The sequence below is a fragment of the Humulus lupulus genome, chromosome X (genome assembly GCF_963169125.1).
Source record: "Humulus lupulus chromosome X, drHumLupu1.1, whole genome shotgun sequence".
In the NCBI taxonomy this organism is placed as follows: Eukaryota; Viridiplantae; Streptophyta; class Magnoliopsida; order Rosales; family Cannabaceae; genus Humulus; species Humulus lupulus.
This window is the reverse complement of record NC_084802.1, coordinates 5,916,643-5,937,551: the sequence shown is the minus strand read 5'-3', so window position 1 is coordinate 5,937,551 and position 20,909 is coordinate 5,916,643. Positions and strand designations below refer to the sequence as shown.

At 36.1% G+C, this 20,909-nt stretch overlaps 2 protein-coding genes across 2 annotated transcripts; one reads left to right on the top strand and one right to left on the bottom strand.

The window, feature by feature from the left end:
• Positions 1-8,157: 8,157 nt before the first annotated feature.
• Positions 8,158-12,406, top strand: LOC133803437 (delta-aminolevulinic acid dehydratase, chloroplastic). The gene is made up of 12 exons (XM_062241486.1): positions 8,158-8,620; positions 9,231-9,342; positions 9,480-9,553; positions 10,199-10,267; positions 10,342-10,425; positions 10,536-10,605; positions 10,814-10,869; positions 11,130-11,251; positions 11,575-11,646; positions 11,744-11,825; positions 11,905-11,982; positions 12,239-12,406. Exons 1-12 carry the CDS (start codon positions 8,312-8,314, stop codon positions 12,401-12,403), a joined length of 1,293 nt encoding a protein of 430 aa, XP_062097470.1. The 5' UTR covers positions 8,158-8,311; the 3' UTR covers positions 12,404-12,406.
• A 1,530-nt stretch (positions 12,407-13,936) lies between these two features.
• On the bottom strand, positions 13,937-17,557 carry LOC133803436 (monogalactosyldiacylglycerol synthase, chloroplastic). Its single transcript, XM_062241484.1, has 8 exons — positions 16,625-17,557; positions 16,295-16,467; positions 15,854-16,015; positions 15,635-15,776; positions 15,018-15,242; positions 14,633-14,695; positions 14,477-14,551; positions 13,937-14,391 (listed from the first exon to the last, which is right to left on the bottom strand). The coding sequence occupies exons 1-8, from the start codon at positions 17,171-17,173 to the stop codon at positions 14,155-14,157; spliced, it is 1,626 nt and encodes a 541-aa protein (XP_062097468.1). The 5' UTR covers positions 17,174-17,557; the 3' UTR covers positions 13,937-14,154.
• Between the last annotated feature and the right edge of the window lie 3,352 nt (positions 17,558-20,909).

Below are 20,909 nucleotides of genomic sequence, written 5' to 3'. Positions count from 1 at the left end.
AATCCAACATGCACCAATAATAACCACGCATGTCACGCTCAATAGTCAACCAACATGCATCAAGAATAGCCATGCATGTCACATACACACAGGGTGCAGTTTTCTTACCTCCGGTTCGAGTGAGAGTTAGAACAAGAACGACCCCTGAGGACGATCGATCCTTAATCCTTTAACGGTCACCTAGTCATAACCAAAATAACCTCCAATTAATGAAAATTACCAAAGATAGGTTCTTAACCTAAACCCCACTCTCGGGACCTCGAAACATGCCCACATAGTGAGTAGATTCGATCCCGGGCCTTAAGGATTGAAACCCCAAGTCAAAAACCCTTAAAAACACCCAAAACAGGGTTCTGAAGGAACAGGGTAGCGCTACAGCGCTGCCCTACTAGTGCCCTAGCGCTTAAGACAGAAACACAAACCGCCCAACTGAGCCCTGTGTAGCGCTATAGCGCCCTCTGATGGGCGCTGTAGCGCTACCCCCAGACAGCACCACCCCTGAAACTTCCTTCTTCGACTTCCTCAATTCTAACTCGATTCCACTGCTTCCAAATCCCATTTTTGGTGCCAAATGAACCCAAAAACCATCCCCACATGTCCTAGGGACCACAACCCCAAGAACCCTAGCCAAAACTCCAACCAATTCCCAAGTTTCCAACCCAAAAACCAGCTGAAACTTAACTAAGAAAACAGAGCAAAACCAAGAGTTCTAGTGGCTAGAAACTCACCTTAATCTTGGCAACACACCCTCTTCAATGGTGGAGCATAACCCTAGCTTGGCTAAGCTTGGTTCCTTGGCTCGATTCCTCAAACTAAGCTCGAAAATCCAAAGAGAAAAGAGGAAGAAAATCTATCGGGAGAGAAGGAGGAGAGGCTCTGTTTTTGTTACTCTTCTACAGCCTCAATGGCTGATATATATCTCTTAAGGTAAAAAGACCTAAATACCCTTAGGTCTAAAATAAAACCTTAATAGCCACCAAGGGCAAAACCGTCCTTTCACATATTTCATTAATCACAATTAACACCCTCCAATTCCCGCTATTCTCAAAAACCTCAAACACCAATAATCCATATCCCATTACCCTTTAATTCCCGGTAATGCTCTAATCATTAAATTCACCCCGAGCCCCGAACTTAAACCCGTTATGACTAGACCGAACACTTACATCTCATGATCGTCTCATGTCGACTAGCTCGAACCAACCCACCTTATAATGTGGCTATATTAACTAATCACAATCATGCACCAAAAATATACAATTACGCCCACAGTGGCCAAATTACCAAAATACCCTCACAGTTAGCATATGAGCCCATATGCATGCATTCCCCATCATATAATAATATAATTCACGTAAACATGCATATAATCATTAAATACTATAATAAATCAATTATGGCCCTCCCGACCTCCTAATCAAGGTCCTAAACCTTATTAGGAAATTTGGGGCATTACAGGCTGCTAGGTACATACTGGTCGATGGTGTTCTATGCCGAAGAGGATACTCCATGCCACTGTTCAGGTGTGTTACGCCAGAAAAGGCTAAAGAACTGATGAAGGAGGTACATGAAGGCTTCTGTGGAGATCATGCTGGGGGGCAAAGCTTATCAAATAAGATTTTGAGGCAGGGTTATTTCTGGCCGACCATGAACGAAGACTCGATGGAGTTTGTGCGAAAGTGTGATAAGTGTCAGAGGTTTTCCAAGATCCCACGCGCAGCTCCTAATGAGTTAAAGCAGATGCAAAGTCCGTGGCCCTTCGGGGGTATAGACTTAATCGGGTCCTTGCCAACAGGAAAAGGTGGAGTAAAATACGTAGTTGTAGCAGTCGACTACTTCACCAAATGGGCCGAAGCTGAGCCACTCGCTACCATAACGGCAAAGAAAGTGCTTGACTTTGTCATTAAGAACATTGTTTGTCGATATGGATTGCCCCGGAAGATTGTCTCAGACAACGACACCCAGTTCGACAGCGACCTATTCACAGACTTCTGCGAGAGGCATGGAATCATCAAGAGCTTTTCTTCAGTTGCGCATCCACAAGCAAATGGGCAAGTCGAAGTGGTAAATAAGACATTAAAGGATACCCTGAAGAAAAGGATCGAGGAAGCTAAAGGAGCATGGCCAGAACAGCTGCCTGAAGTACTCTGGTCGTATAGAACTTTTCATCAAACAGCAACAGGTCATACCCCGTTTTCCTTAGCATACGGGTGTGAAGCTATGTTGCTAGTCGAGTTGGATCTGCCCTCACATCGAAGAATCACATACGACCAAGACCAGAATAGCCAACTGTTGATGGAGCCCCTAAACTTGGTTGAGGAGAAACGAGAGAAAATCCAACTCCGAGTAGCTGCGTACCAGCAAAAAGTCGCTCGGTATTTTAACTCTAAAGTAAAAGAAAGAAAGTTCAACGTCGGAGACTTAGTACTTCGAAGAGTTTTCTTAAATACTCGCGACCCGGCTGCTGGAGTACTCGGACCAAACTGGGAAGGACCTTACCAGATTGAAGAAGTCCTTCATCCAGGCACATACAAACTTGCACGCTTAAATGGAGATCTCGTTCCACGCTATTGGAATGGAGAACACTTGCGTAAGTATTATCAGTAAACAGTCATTCTTAAAGGACTGGCTTGTATTAATTTTTACTTTTTACAAGTTTTGAAAAAGGGTTAGTCATGTTATATGACTGATCGCTTATAAGTGTAAGATCTTTTAAAGATCACTCGTAAAGACATGTTTAGTCCATTTAAATACGAGAATTATAAGGGACTGTGCGCAACCAGTCATTCTTGCCAAGCTTTGTAATTTTTTTACAAGTATTTGTTCATTACGTGTGTTGTTTTGCTGTATTATAAGTTTTGCATTTTATACCGAGCAGTAATGTTCGTACAGGTCGTGGTCAAGGCAAGTGACCAAGGACCTAAAGCTCCTCAGTTAGCTTCGCTCAGGTCTGCTCCATGATTGCACCTGCGCGGGCATGAGCAACAGTCATGGTCAGCATGGCCTTCAATCAAAGAATAAGAGTTAGGCCAACTTCAAAGAAGGAAAAGTCAAGACCATGATCACAAAAGAGGAAAAAGAATGCTTACACTAGCCACTTCATTAAGGGCCCTATTGAGGATCTGGTCGACCCCCATGGTTTCAGCTTCAGCCATGGCCTCTCTACAACGGTCATGCTTAAGGATATGGGTGAGGCGATCCTTGGCCGACCGTAGGGATTGACCCGAAAATATAGCCCCAGGGAGAACACCCTCGGCTTGCTGGGCCTGTTCGGTAGGAGTCGTAGGTGAAGGATTTGTGGCAGCAGGAGGAGGAAAGATTTCCTTCTCAGCAAAGGCAGGAGTTTGGGTAGATGGTTGGCCAGAGGGCCCATCCTTTGAAGGATCGGTTGCTCGATTCTTCTTGGCCGGAAGTACTTGGTTGGACTCACCATCGTGTTTCCTGGCCGATTTCCTCCTTCGGACCAAAGGAACCTCTTCTTCTTCCTGGGTGCTGTACAGATCGAAAACATTTGCGGAAGTCATATCTGCAAAAGAAACAAATATGCAGACAGTAAGCTAAAAATAAGTGACAAGTTATGGCACATCAGAAAAGTGATAAAGAAAATTACAAAGTCCAATACTCGAGCTATTACTACTGGTCGCTACACTATTGACTCTACTAGTCATACACTCACTCTCTGGCATGAAGAAGTCTGGCCCTAGATTTGGAGTATATGTAAAATTTCCATCCCCGTCAAATAAATGACAGGGAATTGGCAAGTTATCTAAGAGTGAAATAACAATATCGTTTTCGTCGGAAGACTCGTTTAAGTCTAAGACAGTCTCAACTGCCTTTTGTTTTCCCTTCCCTTGAGGGGCAGAAGACCTTTCTGCTGAGGGAGTGCCAGTGGGTTCCCTGATTGTAACCCCAGTCGGTCTCCGTCGAGGAGGAGACGCTAGTGGTTGCTGCTCGGGATTTCCCTGGACAGTGGCACTTACCGCCGCGGGTTCCCTCATATCCTGGTGAGGGGCAGGAGGCCAGACAGCCTCAAGTTAGCCTCGGTGACCAGAGACTTGACGCTCTTCTCAGCATCTGTCATTCTGGCCAACATGGCAGACCTCAACACCATGTCTGGTGTTGGGTCTGGTCGTAACCATGGGCCTGAAAAGCACAAGTTAATTCAGAAAAATACAGGGAAATTTGCTGAGTAAAAACAGAGACCAGTGGAAAAAGGCATGTACCTCCTTGAGGGAAGGCCAGGTGATTCACAACCATGTCAGGCGTGAGGAAATACTCCTGACTGTATTTGCCCACGTTGGAGATGTGGGTGGTTTCACTCAGAAAGGTTCGGGTGGTCTCCTGGTGAAAAAAATGAAAGAACCCGTACCAGACTGTTGGGGGTTGGATTTAAGGTCAAAGGGATAATTGACCTCGTGGGGGGTAGGCTCTGGGCAATTTTTATGTTTATAAAGGATATAGAGTGCAACAAGCATTCTATATCCATTGGGTGTAATTGGAAAGGGGCGACACCAAAGTAGTTCGCCACCCCCTGGAAGAATGGATGAAGAGGAAGGATAGCCCCAGCCTCTATGTGATACCTCGACCAGGCGCTGTAAACGCCTCCAGGAAAATTAGCACTCTCATCCGCAGTGGGGATTTTGAGAGTTACCCCAGTGAGGCTATACTTCCTGAGGTAATTAGCAAGCATCCTGGGGGTTACTTGGCTAAGTGGAGAAAGATACCACTCGACATCAAGAAGAATTGAATGTCGAGGGTGAGACCTAACCTGGATAAGGGGGTCTGGGACAATGTTTTCTCGACCACTGGTCGAGGGAACCCTAGCCTGCGAATGAGGCTGAGTTGAAGGGTTTGCAGTGTGTTCATGCTTTTTCTTTTGGGCAGTGGGTTTGACACGACCAATTCTGGCTAAAGATGGTTGAGGTCTGGAAGGAGAGAGTCTAGAGAACGAAATCTCGTGAATGCGCTGGGCAGGCTGTTCTTCGCCTTCAAGTAGTTGCGCAAGAAGATCATCTTCGATCGGCCTCTCACCTCCCCACAAATCTGGCATTAAAATCTGCGGACAGAAAAATGGGGAGGTGAGGATGGAAAGTCTAGAAAGTTGATTAGAATAACACTGGTCGTGTATAAAAGTCAAACTTTTATACAACAGCATTCTAGCAAAAAACTAACTTTTCCATGCGAACAAGTTTGAAAAACAGATCAAAAGGTGAAAGTAAAAAGTTTTTTTTTTCTTTTCTGAAAAAGCTTTTTCAACTTCAGTAAGGGCGGGAAAAACTCAGATTTTCAACTAGCATAAAAATCAAATTTTTACTTCGATTTTACGTCCTAAATTTATGATCTCGACTATCAAACTGATTCATAACTCCTAAATGACAAAGATACACCATCCTATCTAACATCACTCTATAAATCCCCTATTTTCATGCATTTCTACCCAGGAATGCAGACAATATTAGAACCTAAACAGTTAATTTACATCGGCATGCACAACAAAAATAAAGAGTAGAAAAGTTCTGAAACTTACCGAAGCGAAGATTATGAAGCTTTGAAGAAATCCCGAGTGTAGGTGGACGAACGGCTAGTCCCTGGAACGTCGAAAGATGATCTTCAGAGAAAGTAGAGGTTCTGACTTAGGGTTTCTTGATAAGAAAATAGCTTGCGTAAAAAGAAAAAAGAAGTTCTAGAAGCTATATATTTCGTCTGCAGCATGAAAAAAGAGGTAATCATAAGTTTCCTCTTTTCAAAGCATGGGGAAGAGTGATAGCCGTCAATGGATTGCTTGGGAACCGAAAAGGCATGATTAGACAGGGGTAGGTCACTTTTTCCAAGAAGGCACGAACTACTCTGACAGATTTGGTGGGGTAATCGAATAGTCGTTTTCTTTAAAGTTCATTTATTGCTGGTCGTAATAAATAAACTTGGGGGGCAAATGTTATCCAAAAAGCAGGCATGTGTGACGTGGCACGCGTTTTTAACACGTGGCTGACACCTGGCAGAAGTTTTGTTCGACCATCGACCAGTGAGATTCCCCTGACGTAACATTCGAATTTTATATATGACCAACCTGATCGTATACTCCATATATTTTGAGATAATCTTGTACAATTATAATCATATCCGAGATTATCTCCCATGATCCACGATGATCCAATTATTTAGGAAAGAATATCTGTAACTAATTCGTGTAATCCTCCTTGAGCCTATAAATAGAGGGAAATAATTCAAGGAAGGGACTTTTGGCTAATTTAAGTTTATACTTTACAAGATAATTAGAGCTATTATCTTACGATTGTATGATTCATCTCTCTAAGGTCTGTGAAACTCAGAGAACCCTAGTTCTTTGATCACTCATTTGAGAATTAATAGCAATAATAGCTTAAGTGGACGTAGGTCATTACCGATTCGTGGGGCCGAACCACTATAATTTGTCGTGTCGTTTACTGTTCTTTCCATTAGATCTATTTCAACACCTTCCATCACATCAAGTATTTGACTCCGTATCAGTTGACCAAAACGAGGGTCAACAGATATAAACCCACAAAAATATTTTAGTAATATTAGACAAAACTGATTGACACACATTATGCATCATGTAATGTGTCCAAAGGGTTTAATTTTTTTTTTTTATATTTTTTATAATTATGTAATATAATATTAGGGAAATTTGCGGTATTAATCCCTATGTAGTTTATTTTGTTGCACTTAAATCCCTATGTAAATTTTTTGGCGGCAAAAATCCCTGCCGTTACACACTTGGTGCGAGCGTTGATCCCTCAACCGTTAAGTGTGTCAAACAGTACACGTGGCAGCACCTAATTGGCGGCAAAATTCACTTTTGAGAAATTTGTGGCATAAATATCTACGTAGCTCATTTTGTTGCACTTTAATGCCTAAGTAAATATTTTGTTGCCAAAAATAAAATAAAATAATTTTTTCACCTCAAAAAATTATTTAAATATAATTAACAAATTATTGAAATGTTAATTAAAACAAAAACAATTCATCTACACAAAACTAAGATTTTAATAAATTTTTAAGATGCATTTTTTATTATTTTTGTTTTAATTAACATTTCAATAATTTGATAATTAGTTTTAGTAATTTTTTATTGTTGGATTTTAATTAACAACTTATTGAAATGTTAGTTAAAACAAAAATAACAAAAAAATTATCTTTAAAAAACTAAGAATTTAATCAATTTTTAAGATGAATTTTAATTTTTTTTAAGATCAATAATTTGTTAATTAGATTTTAGTAATTTTTTGAGGTAAATAAATTATTTTGTTAATTTTTTGGCAACAGAATATTTAGTTAGACATTAAAGTGCAACAAAATAAACTACATAGGTATTTATGCTGCAAATTTCTCAAATGTGAATTTTGCTATCAATCGGGTGCTGCCACGTGTACCGCTTTATATACTTAATGGTTGAGGGATGAATATCCGCACCAAATGTGTAACGATAGAGATTTTTGCGCCAAAAAATTTAGATTAAGATTAAAGTGCAACAAAATGAACTTTATAAATATTAATCCAGGAAATTTCCCAAAAATATTATCAACCACACCTACCTACCAATAATAAAGTCAGAGTTTTATACCTTAGTATATGCTTAATTACTTATAATTTTTTTTGTCAAAGAAAGCACAATGTCACGTTCGAATTAGACTCGCCTAATTTGGTCTAAATTAAAAATAAAGTAAAACCAGAAGCTAATTATTTAAAAAAAAATGAATTAATGTTATTTATTATTCGGTAAATATATAAGTATAAGTTCTTGAAGAATTTACTTACTAAGTAAGTAAAAAAAATTAAATAATTTTATTTTATTTTATTTTGTTTTGAAAGTTGATTTTATATAACTTTATATATGCTTAAAAAATAGAATTATTCAAATATTTACAATATTATTATTAAAAAGTTTGTCAAATATTATTTTTTTAAGTAATTTAATACAAATTATTTTTCTATCCTTTGTTTCATACTTGCATTATAATAAGAGAAAAAAATTTAAACAAGTTTATGAAAACGACATGTCGTTTGACATTGAAACAAAAAAAATGTCGTTTGAAGAGTTGGTGTGAGTCCTTAGGTGGGACCCAATAGAATCCGATCCAAAGACGTCTGTCATCTTCTTCCTCCTATCTCCGATTGGCTCTCTCCTATCTCCTTCATCCCATACATAATCGCTTCTCTCTCTAAAACTAACATCTTTATTTTCCTTTTCTCTTTCTCGCCATCCAAACACACACTAAACCAACCAAAATAACGGTTTTTTTGGTTTAGAGTTTGTGTTTTGGGTTAATTAATGGCGTCGTCGACGACGATTCTTAATGTGCCCACTAATGTGGGAGCAATCAAGGGTTTGGATTGCCAAAGCTACGTCGGTCTTCGACCTTTGGTTAGTGTGAGAAGCTTTAATTCTGTAGCGATTAAAGCGAAGACCAATCGTCGATTTGTGGTGCGAGCTAGCGAAACGCATAGCGGACCGTTCAAGAAGTTGGGTTTGAGTGATGCTGAATGCGAAGCTGCTGTTGTGGCCGGGAATGCTCCTGTTGCGCCGCCTGTGCCTCCGAAGCCGGCGGCACCAGCTGGAACTCCTGTGGTTTCTACGCTTGTGAGTTGTAGTTTTGCTAGATTCTAGTTATTATGACTTTGTATTAATAGTATTCTGTTGCCACTCTGATCATCTTTACTAATTCCTAATAATATCACTTGCTGATGAGTTTCTGAAGGAAAATGCTGCATATATCATGATAATTTATTTTAGAAAAGTACCTTTAATGGTGTGTTAGTTTTAGTAGAGGAAAAAAGTTAAGTGTTAACAATAACACAATGTTAAATCAGCTAAGCTGTGCTTTAATGATAGTTTGTTAGATATGGAGGCATAGAGCATTACTCATTTCTAAAAATGCTGTATGTATCATGATAATTTATTTTGAAAAAGTAACTTTAATGGTGTGTTAGCTTCGGTGACAAAGAGTTTAGTGGAGGAAAAATGTCAAGTATCAACAAGTAATACAATGTTAAATCAGAATGATAATTTGTTAGACATGGAGCATTAATCATTTCTGAAAGGCCAATTTTTTAAAAATTGATTAGCTTGTTGAATTTAGATACTCAAATGTTCTACTAAGAATTCGTTAACGTTGTTGGGATTGTCCTTTTGTTTTTTTCAATGGATGCATCAAGTTTTAATAGTTTGAGCTTGATTTATTTTTTGTCAGCCAATAAATAGGCGTCCTCGTCGGAACAGGAAATCGCCTGCATTTAGAGCAGCATTTCAGGAAACTACATTATCCCCTGCGAATTTTGTCTACCCACTATTTATTCATGAAGGTTTTGCATTACTTCTGCTGTTTGTTTTTGCTAGTTTGCTCTTTTCTACTTCAGATGCTGTATGTGTGATTTATATGAGGGAGTTTTATCAATTTGCATTGTATGAGAGTCTATTGATAGTTTGCAAAACTTTTCAGGTGAGGAGGATACACCTATTGGAGCTATGCCTGGATGTTATAGGCTTGGTTGGAGACATGGACTTGTGGAAGAGGTGATACTATATTTGGTTTCATAATTATGTATAGTTTAAATGATTTGGATTCATGACTCATCTCCTACTGTTTCATACTTAAGTGTTGTTTATAGATTATTGGTAGTAGTCCAATGGTTTGCCTGTTTGGCCTGTTGAAGAGGATTACCAAAATCGATTGGCTTTGAGACTAATTATCAGTACTTTCTATGAACCCAACTGTAAAATTCTCTTCCGTAAAGTAACTGAGTGAGAAAAATACCAAAAATGAAGCTCCTTTTGGGAACGATATATAGAGATGAGATATTATGAGTATTTTGCAATAAAGAAGTATTTGGTGCTTTAGTAGTTCTGTAAACTTGATATCGCTATTAAATGTCATATTTCACCTAAGAGGGGTAGCATAAATGACTAGGCATGTGGTTTACTCCCACAAGGTTTGAGGTTCAAGTCCCTCCTAGGTACTTATATAGCAATTGCTACTGTTTTCTGGTCCCCAAATATTGTAGGCTTAGGCAGGGAGCTTGTTTAAAAAAAAATATCACATTTCTTTAGAGTAAGTGAACATCTTATTATAAAGGTATTTAGAACATGATTTCTCATTGTTTGTTTTCGATTTCCTGCACACTACGATGTAACAATATAAGTGTCTATTTGGTTGAGCAGGTTTCGAAGGCCCGGGATGTTGGTGTTAATAGTATTGTGCTTTTCCCCAAAGTTCCAGATGGTTTAAAGGTTCTTACTTTGATTCTGTATGTTAATCTCATGTTCTATATGATGACATAGTATAATTGGGTTGTCTCGTACAGACTCCAACAGGAGATGAAGCTTACAATGAGAATGGTTTAGTGCCGCGGTCAATCCGGTTGCTCAAGGACAAGTTCCCTGATCTTGTAAGTCACCATACCTATAATAGTTTTTAGGGTGATGAGTTCTTAAGAATATTGTGAATAATTTTGATTAATAGATCATTTTATAAATTGTTCTGTCCACCTTTTTGCAGGTAATCTACACTGATGTTGCTTTAGATCCCTACTCATCCGATGGGCATGATGGTATCGTTAGGGAAGATGGTGAGGCACAGTAATGCTTTATGATTTTCTATCATTCTTTTTGTTATTTATTTCAAGGAAAAGTATATGAATGATTTTTCTAACAATTACCATCAAATTTAAATGTTTATTAAGATTTCAAGCCAATGCGTTTCCTAGAATAGGTGATTTCATTTAGATAGAAGACTTTCTAGTTGCTGATGCAAAACTGAAACTTGATCCACTGCAGGAGTAATATTGAATGATGAGACTGTACATCAATTGTGCAAACAAGCTGTAGCCCAGGTAATTGATGGTTGCATTATTTCTGCCATCTTTGTTAATTATTGCTTCAGTCATTTAAGTGTGTAATTTACCATTAACCTTATTCTTATTCTTATTATCTGCATCCATGCCAATTTCCTGGACTTCTGAATTGGAACTGTGTTTTTGCTTGTGATTACAATATGTATTGCTATGACATCTGTGTCACTAATGCATTATGCATTTGCTACTACTATGACCTAACCAGGTTTGCTTTGCCTCTTTTTCACTTCAAATAACAGGCTCGAGCTGGAGCAGATGTTGTCAGTCCTAGTGACATGATGGACGGTCGTGTTGGAGCAATTCGATCTGCTCTCGATGCTGAAGGCTTTCATCACGTTTCTATCATGTCCTACACAGCAAAGTAATATTTTTATTCTTACCACTGTTTTTGTTTTCCCAAACTAGAACTTACATTTTTGTGTCACTGATTAAGCTGGACTCCCTCCTTTGCCCTACCCTTTGGTTCCTCAGTTTCAATGCATATGTTTCTCCCTTCCCTGATTCCATTCTATGAACCTTTGTGTTTGTCTCTTTAAACAAATTACAGTTTAATGACCCACTAAATCTTGTTTTTGTTCGACAAACCAGTCGTGTGTCTATGGTTAATATTCTTTTATATTCATATTGAAGGTAGATTTATTTACACGATCCGTTTTACCAACTTGTTTTCCTTGTCCATAACAGGTATGCAAGTTCATTTTATGGTCCATTTCGGGAAGCACTAGACTCAAATCCACGATTTGGTGACAAAAAGACGTATGCATTTTTCACAGTTGATTTAAATGACAAGTTACGTTAACTTGATACATCGAATGCTGACTTCTTTTCTGATATGTGGCTTTCAAAACCGAAGTTATCAGATGAACCCAGCAAATTATAGAGAAGCTTTAGTTGAGACCCGTGAAGATGAGGCTGAAGGAGCTGATATTCTGTTGGTGGGTATTCTTTGTTGTGGATTATTGAACATACTAAGAAACTTCATTCGTTCTCACATTACCTAAACTTTTATTACAGGTGAAACCCGGTCTGCCTTATTTAGATATTATAAGACTACTCAGAGATAACTCTTCTTTACCTATTGCTGCATATCAGGTAATTTAAGTAGGCAAGAATCTATTATGCTTGCGAAACAAATCCTTCAGAATAGTATTGGCTTACTTTCACTTGTTTCACTTGTCAGAAGATAGAAAATAAATGTAAAAAAAAACAGTACTTACATTTGGAAAATACCATTTTGGCTTTCTGTTGCATGGGAATTTAGTGTTAATCAGCCAAGGAATAAGCATATTTTAAGCTTACACAGAAAACTCTTGACATGTTTTCTTCTATATATAATTGTTGTGTATAGGTATCCGGTGAATATGCAATGATCAAGGCCGGAGGAGTACTGAAAATGATCGACGAAGAGAAGGTTATGCTAGAATCACTGATGTGCCTCCGACGGGCTGGCGCTGACATCATTCTTACTTATTTTGCCTTACAAGCTGCCAAATCTTTATGTGGAGAAAAGTGAGAAGAAAGGGAGCTTGTTGAATTTGGAAGGGACTTGAAATTGTGATTGATCACATAACAATGTGAAATAATGTAATATTAGAAATGTAGGCACGAGCTGGAACTTGAAAATGCTAGGCTTAACAATGCGTTTTGTACTTTTGTAGTATTGAGAGTTAGGACTTGTTTGATTAACAGTAGTGTTGTCATATTATTGATTGATTGTATTTAGGTCCTCTGTTGTAGATTGTTGTCTACACTACTCAGACTACCAAACATAGCCTAGTTATTTGTGCATGCCCTATTTGATATTTCCATTTTTTTTCTTTCTTTTATTTTCAATGAAAAATGAAAGAAACAACGATTAAATTTTTGTTGTTTGTTGATCTTGGTGCTTTTGGAAGCTCTTCACTTTCGTGTCTGTTAAAGATTTATCACAAAATCATTAAATACTAATTTTTCAATATATGAACAGATTATACTTGCTACAATTAGGCTTTTCCTCTAGTCCTACAATATATTGAGACTAGGACTTTTAAAAGCAAATTACAAGCCTAACCATTTGATAAGGGAAATTTGAGTTTTTATGCTTAATGAGATATACTAAATCAAAAAAATGCTAGCATTTCTAATCATTTAAAAAAAAATGCATCTTTTGACAATACCCAAAATACCTATCTCATAATTTTTCCTTCAACTTCTTCTTCTCTCTTCCCTCTCTCTCTCTCAACCCATTCATCTCAACTCTATGGGTAAGGTAAAATATAAGAGAACTCAATGTAATAGCAAGTATTCCTTACTTATGACACTAAAATACTGTATTTCGAACAGATCTGAGCATAATTTTTGAGTTTTTTTTGCGATTTTTTTCAGATCTGAAACTTTGAAATCTGCAGAAAATCGACGTGGTTCGATGATGCTCAATGCTAGCTCGATGAGGCCTTCAAAATCAAGATTTTCATGAAAAAATCATCCCAAACGGACACCACTATCGAGCAACATCGATTTTTTCATGAAAATCTTGATTTTGAAGACCCCATCGAGCTGACATCGAGCACCATCGAACTATGTCGATTTTCTGCAGATTTCAAAGTTTCAGATCTAAAAAAAATCGCAAAAAAAACTCAAAAATTATGCCCAGATCTGTTCGAAATGCAGTATTTTAGTGTCATAAGTAAAAAATACTTGCTATTACATTGAGTTCTCTTATATTTTACTTTACCCATGAATTTTTTTCTAGTGAAAGTTGAGAGGAATGAGTTGAGGGAGAGAGAAAAGGAAGTTATTATGAGAGAGATATTTTGAGTATTGTCAAAAGATTTGGCATTTTTTTGAAATGATTAGAAATGCTAGCATTTTTTTTATTAGTATATCTCATTAAGCATAAAAACTCAAATTTCCTTTTGATAATATATGATTATGAGGGTGGTAGGAATGAAAATATTTTCAAGTTTAGCCTGCTGACAATCAGATATTATTTATTTTTAAATTAAAGGAAAATAATATTAGCAAGTTGTGGACTTTTTGTCTTGCATGTTTTATATGGGGAAGCAAATCAAGGCATTTATCTTGCATATTATTAACTGAATATAACAACCTAACTAGAGTGCATTCCAAGAAAGCACATCTCTTAACTTGAAGATAGTAGAGACAAAGGAATGCATGTTTATAAATTAAGACTAATACTAACACCAAAACCTATTTTACTCAATGGTGTATGCATCATCATCATCATCAAAGGCTCGTTGCAAAATTGATTGATGGAAAGTAAATTTATGTTGTACATGAATACTGAGCTACAAGGCTTCTTTGTCTAACAAGCTCATGAAGATCATGAACTATCTTAAATACAGCATCAGGCTTTGCTAGCTTTAGAGCATTTTCAGACATTTCCTTAAGCTCATTAGCTTTCGGACCAAACCATTGAGCAACAATTTTCGCTATCTCTTTCGGAGATTTAGAGTACTTCCCAAATCCATTTTCAACCACATAAGGAACATTTCCAGCTTCCTGTTACAAGATGAAGAAGACTTGTAAAATTGCGAAAGCTGTAACAAAAAGGAAAGAGCATATAACAGTACTCGATTTTCTTTACCTGCCCAGCAATGTAATCGTTCAAAATGATAGGCACTCCGCGTATCATGGCTTCTGCAATAGTCCCTGGACCCGCCTACACTCGAGGAGGCGAAACTAGATTAGCCAAAAACTAAGAAGATGATGATGAGTGTCGATGTTTCAAAGCAAAACTCACCTTGGTAATAATGCAATCACAAGCTCCCATGCATTCCTCCATCTTAGTAACAAACCCCTTCACCTGTAAAAAATGATAAGTATCAGCAACTTCTATATTTCTGTGTATAAATTCTTGTTATAATGGAAGTAAAATGCATGCTACTAAAGTACACCAACCATCTACAACATGATATAGAATAAAATATCAATCCAATTCTGAGCAACTACATGGTAACATGGCCAATCAACATTTACAGTGCATAGTGATCAACTCCATTAAAAGTTTTAGCAACAAATGAGTAGGTCACTAGCCAAAATCCTTTCCCATTCAGAAATGGCAAGATGAACATGAAAGGGCAAAAGGTATAAAGCATGCTGTAAATTAACCCGAGATACAACAATACCTCAACAGGAATTTTCCATTCGATTGAGCGAAGTTTGTTTGCGAGCTTTTTGTTGTGACCACATATCACAAGTATCTGACCAATTGGCTCCCCAAGAACCTCATCATATAATGACTGCCCAAGTGCCTTTGCAGTAGATTCAATGGGGCCCATTCCTTCACCTCCTCCCATTAACAACACAGCAGGAAGATCTTCATCCATCCCCAGATCCCTTTTTAGTTCAAACTACAGAACAAAAAAAGAAAAACAGTGACTAGATAGCTATATCATCTCAACAATTGAAATCTAACATGAAAAATAGATTTAAGATATCCAAGAACACCAACTATTATAAAAAAAAATGCAATCTCTTCTCATTACTTTTAAGAAGCAACTGGGCAAGCATGCCTAGTTACATGCCATTAATCAAATATGCGTAGACATAATTAAATTTCACTAATCTAAACAAATGGAGTGGTCAGATAAAGAGGAAAATGTTTAAATTTGACATGAACATACATGCATGCACACGAATGGATATGTTCATATTTGACATCACAGGTGATGGAATGAAAGGAAGCTAATAATTTGAAAATAAAACAAACTTAAATAGTGAATCAATTTGATTAGCAACCAACCTTTGGCCGAACAGGCTTGACAAATGAAGGTCGTACGGGAAGGCCATAAATCTTGATTTGGGAAGGCTGGAGTCCAGCTTTCAGTGCCCTCTTTGCTACCTCATTTGTTGGACAATAACATCTAGTAACAAGCTTATGAAACCTGAAAACAAGACATACAACATTAAAAACTACTCTGATATTGGACAATTATTTGAATACAGTGCAAGCGTAACCAACCACGTAGGATGGCAAGTGCTTAGATCCGTGATTACTGTAGTAAAAACGATCTTATCCAGTAGACCCTTTGACCTCAAGATACGAAGTGGTACATGTTGCATTAGAGGATGCACACTGATAATAATATCCGGCTGGTACTTCATCAGTCCTTTAGCAACCTCCCTAAAACATAAAAATCATAACTCTGTCAGATCAGAGTCGAGCATATTCAAAATGGCAGTCACATTATGGGACATAGATATAAAAAAGAAGCCAATCTAGTCTATCTCCTACTCCCATATTGCTCAGTTCTAAACATGTAGATACATAGTGGTTCCACACACAAGTGTCATAAAATCAACAATATGATAAAGCAAGTAAACAAAAGAAAGTAACAAGTGTGAGAAAAAAACTAGATCAACAAATGAGATCAGTCCTAATAAAAACAGAAGCGATCATTACCGAGCTATAAATGTTGAAGTTGCAGCAAAATTAGACTGATGAATAACTCGGGGTGCAGATGCATAATATGTCATCTTCCATAATGACCCGTGTTTCACCAAGAAATTATAGCTCCTGGGAAGTTGATTAAACGGCCAAGGAGTATGATCGGACCACAAATCAGTAACAAACACCTGTTACACACACTCTTTAGGCTTAACACAAAGAACAGATTACAAATGTAACTAAGCAAAGAAATGGAGTGAAAAGAGAAGATTGACCTTGTAAAGATCAGTATTGCTCTCCCAGAATTTTTAAGCAATAAATGAGAAGACAATAATAATGACTAACCTGGTATTCATCTCCGTATTCTTCATAAAAAGCTGCCTTTATAGCTTCTGCAGAAGCTCGGTGACCACCACCGGTATCACTCATCAAAATAAGAACTTTCTTCGGTTTTAAAGGCTCAGCCCCATTCAAGGCCAAGCCATCATCCTCCAAAACACTACACCCCTCTTCTATTATGCCATTATTATTATTATCACCACCACCAACATTTCCACTCCCAGAACCGTTATTATCACCAGGACTAATCCGAACCGAAGCAAACCCAATTGGAATTCTCTCACAGTGAAGCCTAATAGCTCTGTTAAACTGAGTAACAGCTTTCCTAATACTCGAACTACCTCTACTACTCAAAGCCAATGAAGCACCAAACTTGGGTCTTTGTCCATTGCCAGAATCCCCAAACGGATCAAAATACATGAAATTAGACAAAAAGGAAGAGTGCCCATCAGAGCCAAAACTTCGAAACCTGGAACTGAAGGAAAATCGACCCAAATGGGATACCAAGTCATAGACTGGACTGGACTCTTGAACTACGGTCGAAGAGTTATTCATATCTAAATGAATACAAGAGGGAATATTACAAAAGAGCTTAATCTACTGCTCCATGGCGATCGTTGTGGTATAGGACCAAATGGGTTTCCCTAAATAACACATGCAAACAAAACTGATGACAGAGAGAACCCAGATAGGAAAAGGGTAAGTGGGGTTTTGAAAATAATGGTCGAGAGATAGAAGAAGTGGTTTATAAGAGAGGAAATCTTGAAGAAGTGTTTGTAGCCACAAAGAAAGGATTTTTGGTATGTAAGTTCTCACTTTCTCACTCTTGTGATAGAGAGAGAAAGAGTAGATTCTGGGAATTGAGCAAAAAATATGCGTTTTTAAGCTTAGGAAAAAACAACCATTTGTAATTGGATGAGGCTCTTGGTTGGGACTTTTAACTCGTAAAGTCTCTCGTATCACACGAAAAAAAAAAATTAAAAAAAAAAATCACATCTTTGGAAGAATAGATGTATGATAATCAAGTGTGACCTACCACATTCTATTAAATATCTAGACAACCAATGGGTCTTTGCCATGTCAGCAATAGTCAAATGGGAGACTTTGAATACCTTACACGTCACGGCTGACCTGGCCTTAGTATGAATGCAATGTTGTAAACGGCAAAAGAACAAGTTCAATCAAGACCTGAATATTGACACTTTTGTGACTTGAAAAAATAAAACTTAAAAAAAAAACTTTCTTTGTTGAGGTTATTAAACGTTACACTATACACTTGTGTTAATGTAAGTGTGAATATTAATAACAAATTTAGAATAAAATATTGATTAAAAAAATAGAATAAAAACTAATAAAATATTTAGTTGAGCAATTATATGTGCACCAAAATATTACACACATATAATTTTGTTATTTTCTTTTTGGGAAATGGTTTGGTATCATTACTCTATTTAGTATTATTATGTTCTAATGTTTAAATATTATAATGGTATTTAAGAATAAAAGTTACAAAAATTAATGACATTATAATTGAGCTTTAAACTAATAAAATAAAAATTAAATTTGATTAAAAACATATTATTTAAATATTAAAAATATATATATGCTATATTAAAAATCTTATATAAAATAAAACATTTATTTTTAAAAAAATGGTCAAAAGTAGAAAGAGAAAAAAAAACATTTATTTCAATTTATTTGAGACAATAATGTATTCTTTTAAAAATTTATTAAATTGTTTAACTTGCAAATATGTAATAATAACTAGAGTATATAAAACCTTCATGTTGCCAAAATATTTTTAAAGGTTTTATACATCTTTTTAATAATAATAATAATAAAATGACTACAATAGTGTTAGTAAATTACAGTTATTATTCTAAGATGCAATTAATTACTCTAATAAATATAAGAGAATATACAAGGTCGGTGTTTTAGTATAAAATTTAAAAAAAGAAACACATATGGGCGGTGAATGGACGGAGATCACAAAACCAATGCCCTAAACAAATAATTATGACCAAAATGAGTCAAAAACTTTTACAACTTCAATTCAATTTTTTTAAGAATTATGTTATGTTTTACAACATAACAAATAGATATTTTTTTCCAATTTTTGAGTGGAGTCCTCATTGGATGAGTATTCAAATGTAAAGAGTGTGCACCAACGTGATATTCATGGCAAAAATGACCAAATAGAAAAAGAAAAGAAAAAGTAAGAAGAATGTGTCATATTATTATAGGACATAGTATAAAGATGGACATGTGTATCGTGCATATGATTAAGATGTACACTAGACATACCATAGTTGTTATGTTTGAACAAGTATATGCTCTCATCTCATTCGTTACCGTCCAAAAGTTTGGAGTTTGACAACTATTTATATTAAGAGCAACTCCAGAAGTTTTTCTACTTTATTTTTTAAAATATATTACTAAAATTTTACTTTATTTTTATTGTACATCAGATTTTTACAGTACACCATATAACAACTTTTTTATATTTTTTTTCACCTCATTTAATAAAAAATTAATTAATTAGAGAGAAAAAAAATATTTAAAAGAGATTTATCTTTTTTTTACATGTAGAGATGACTTATGGTTTGGTTCTTCAAATTTTTTAAGAACACTTTACTCAGAAGGAGCTGTTGGGAGCACTCTAACAAATTAAGTTCAATATTTTTAATGATTTTTCTTTTCATAGTTTCTTCTAGATTGATTGTGTGTTGATTGTCCTGTGAAGAAAACAAATGAGTTATGAAACATTCCCTCTTTAATGGGTCAAGAGTTTGAATCTTGTGATTGGAATCTAAGATTGCTTCAAAAGTCAATGAGTATGGAAATAGAATCAGCACTTAGAAGAAAAAAATGCAAAATAAAAGAAAGAAATGAGTGTTTTTTTTATCAAACTTAGAGATGTTATGAATATGTATAGTAAACGTGTTATTTCCATGTCAACTTGCTTAATTTATTTAAGTATATATTTAATTGAATTTTTTTTGTTTTGTTTTGTTTTATGGTAAATTAAGAAAAAACATAAATTAATTATTGTTTTTTTACTAAGGATTGTTGATTGACAATTTGTAACGCCATGATTTTTTATAATATTATCGAGAACACAGTATTGGATCATAAATATAAATATTACTCATTTATTTAAAAAAATCATAATAAGCAAAGAAATTCCATGTTTTTACAAAAATAAAACAAGGTTTTTAACAAAATTAACTTAGCAACATTTGAATAAAAAGAAAACTTAAAAGAAAATGTTTGTAAATAAAGTCATAGGCACGTTGATTATTTCTCGACTATATGGTCCCCACGAATAATGTAACATCCCAAATTTGCTAATAATGCTTAGGGTCTTAATTAGTATGTCGGAAATGTATAATTGGATTTATATGTGAAATTAATTGAATATATGTGTGGTTATGTGGCATAAATGAATTATATGGTAATATGAATATTTATGCATGTTTATGTGTATTAAATATACATGTGGACCCGTTTTTTTAATAAATACATATTTGTAATTTTGACCCGTTGAGGGAATAAAAGTAATTATATGTATTATGTGATTGAGACCACATTATTATGTGGATATATTTGCGATATTCGGCTCAAGGCGATCCTAGTGAGCGAGTTAGCGGAAAAGTCACAACGATGTCAAATACCCGGCTCGGAGTGAGCCTAGGGGTGTTTTGGTAATTTAGTGCGTAGTCAGAATTTATCGGATGATGGGTAGTTGTTTGGTGATCTTTTGGGTATGTCGGGATTAATTGAGGATTTATAGTGCTATTTGAGGATTAGTGGCAGTCAGAAGTTAACTGAAAGTGGTTGCAAGGAAATGATGGAGAGTGTTTGGAGAGAATGATTGTAACACAATGAGGAAAATGTGAAAATGAGGAGCTCAACCAACTCGGTGAGATACTCCTGAGTATATATATAAAAGAGTGTAAGAGAGTTAGTTACAGCAGAACAAATTAGCCAAGCTCATACAGAGCTGTTAGAAATCTGTTACAACGGCTTAACTAACTTGAGAATATTCTAACAACTTATTTCTAACAGTGGCAAATGTGGAAAATGGCAATTTCGCCCTTGGGGGCATTAAAGAGTAAGGTTTTGATCAAAAGGCATTTTAGTCTTTTGTGTCAAAGGTGTAGACTTAACCTTGGGTTGCCTTAGTACTAGACTTCTATAGAGGCTTTGGGAAAACTTAGGAACAAAATAAACACTCAGCTGCACACACTTCCCTCTCTCACGTTTCTCTCTCTCCCTTGAAGCTTGGTTG

Excerpts from the sequence above, each read along its gene's own strand:
- LOC133803437 (XM_062241486.1), top strand. The coding sequence starts at position 8,312 with ATGGCGTCGTCGACGACGATTCTTAATGTGCCCACTAATGTGGGAGCA. Across the intron at positions 10,268-10,341 it reads AAGTTCCAGATGGTTTAAAG|ACTCCAACAGGAGATGAAGC; the intron begins GTTCTTACTTTG and ends TGTCTCGTACAG. Across the intron at positions 11,826-11,904 it reads AAGGAGCTGATATTCTGTTG|GTGAAACCCGGTCTGCCTTA; the intron begins GTGGGTATTCTT and ends CTTTTATTACAG.
- LOC133803436 (XM_062241484.1), bottom strand. The coding sequence starts at position 17,173 with ATGAATAACTCTTCGACCGTAGTTCAAGAGTCCAGTCCAGTCTATGAC. Across the intron at positions 16,468-16,624 it reads AATACGGAGATGAATACCAG|GTGTTTGTTACTGATTTGTG; the intron begins GTTAGTCATTAT and ends TGTGTGTAACAG. Across the intron at positions 14,552-14,632 it reads GTGATTGCATTATTACCAAG|GCGGGTCCAGGGACTATTGC; the intron begins GTGAGTTTTGCT and ends CCTCGAGTGTAG.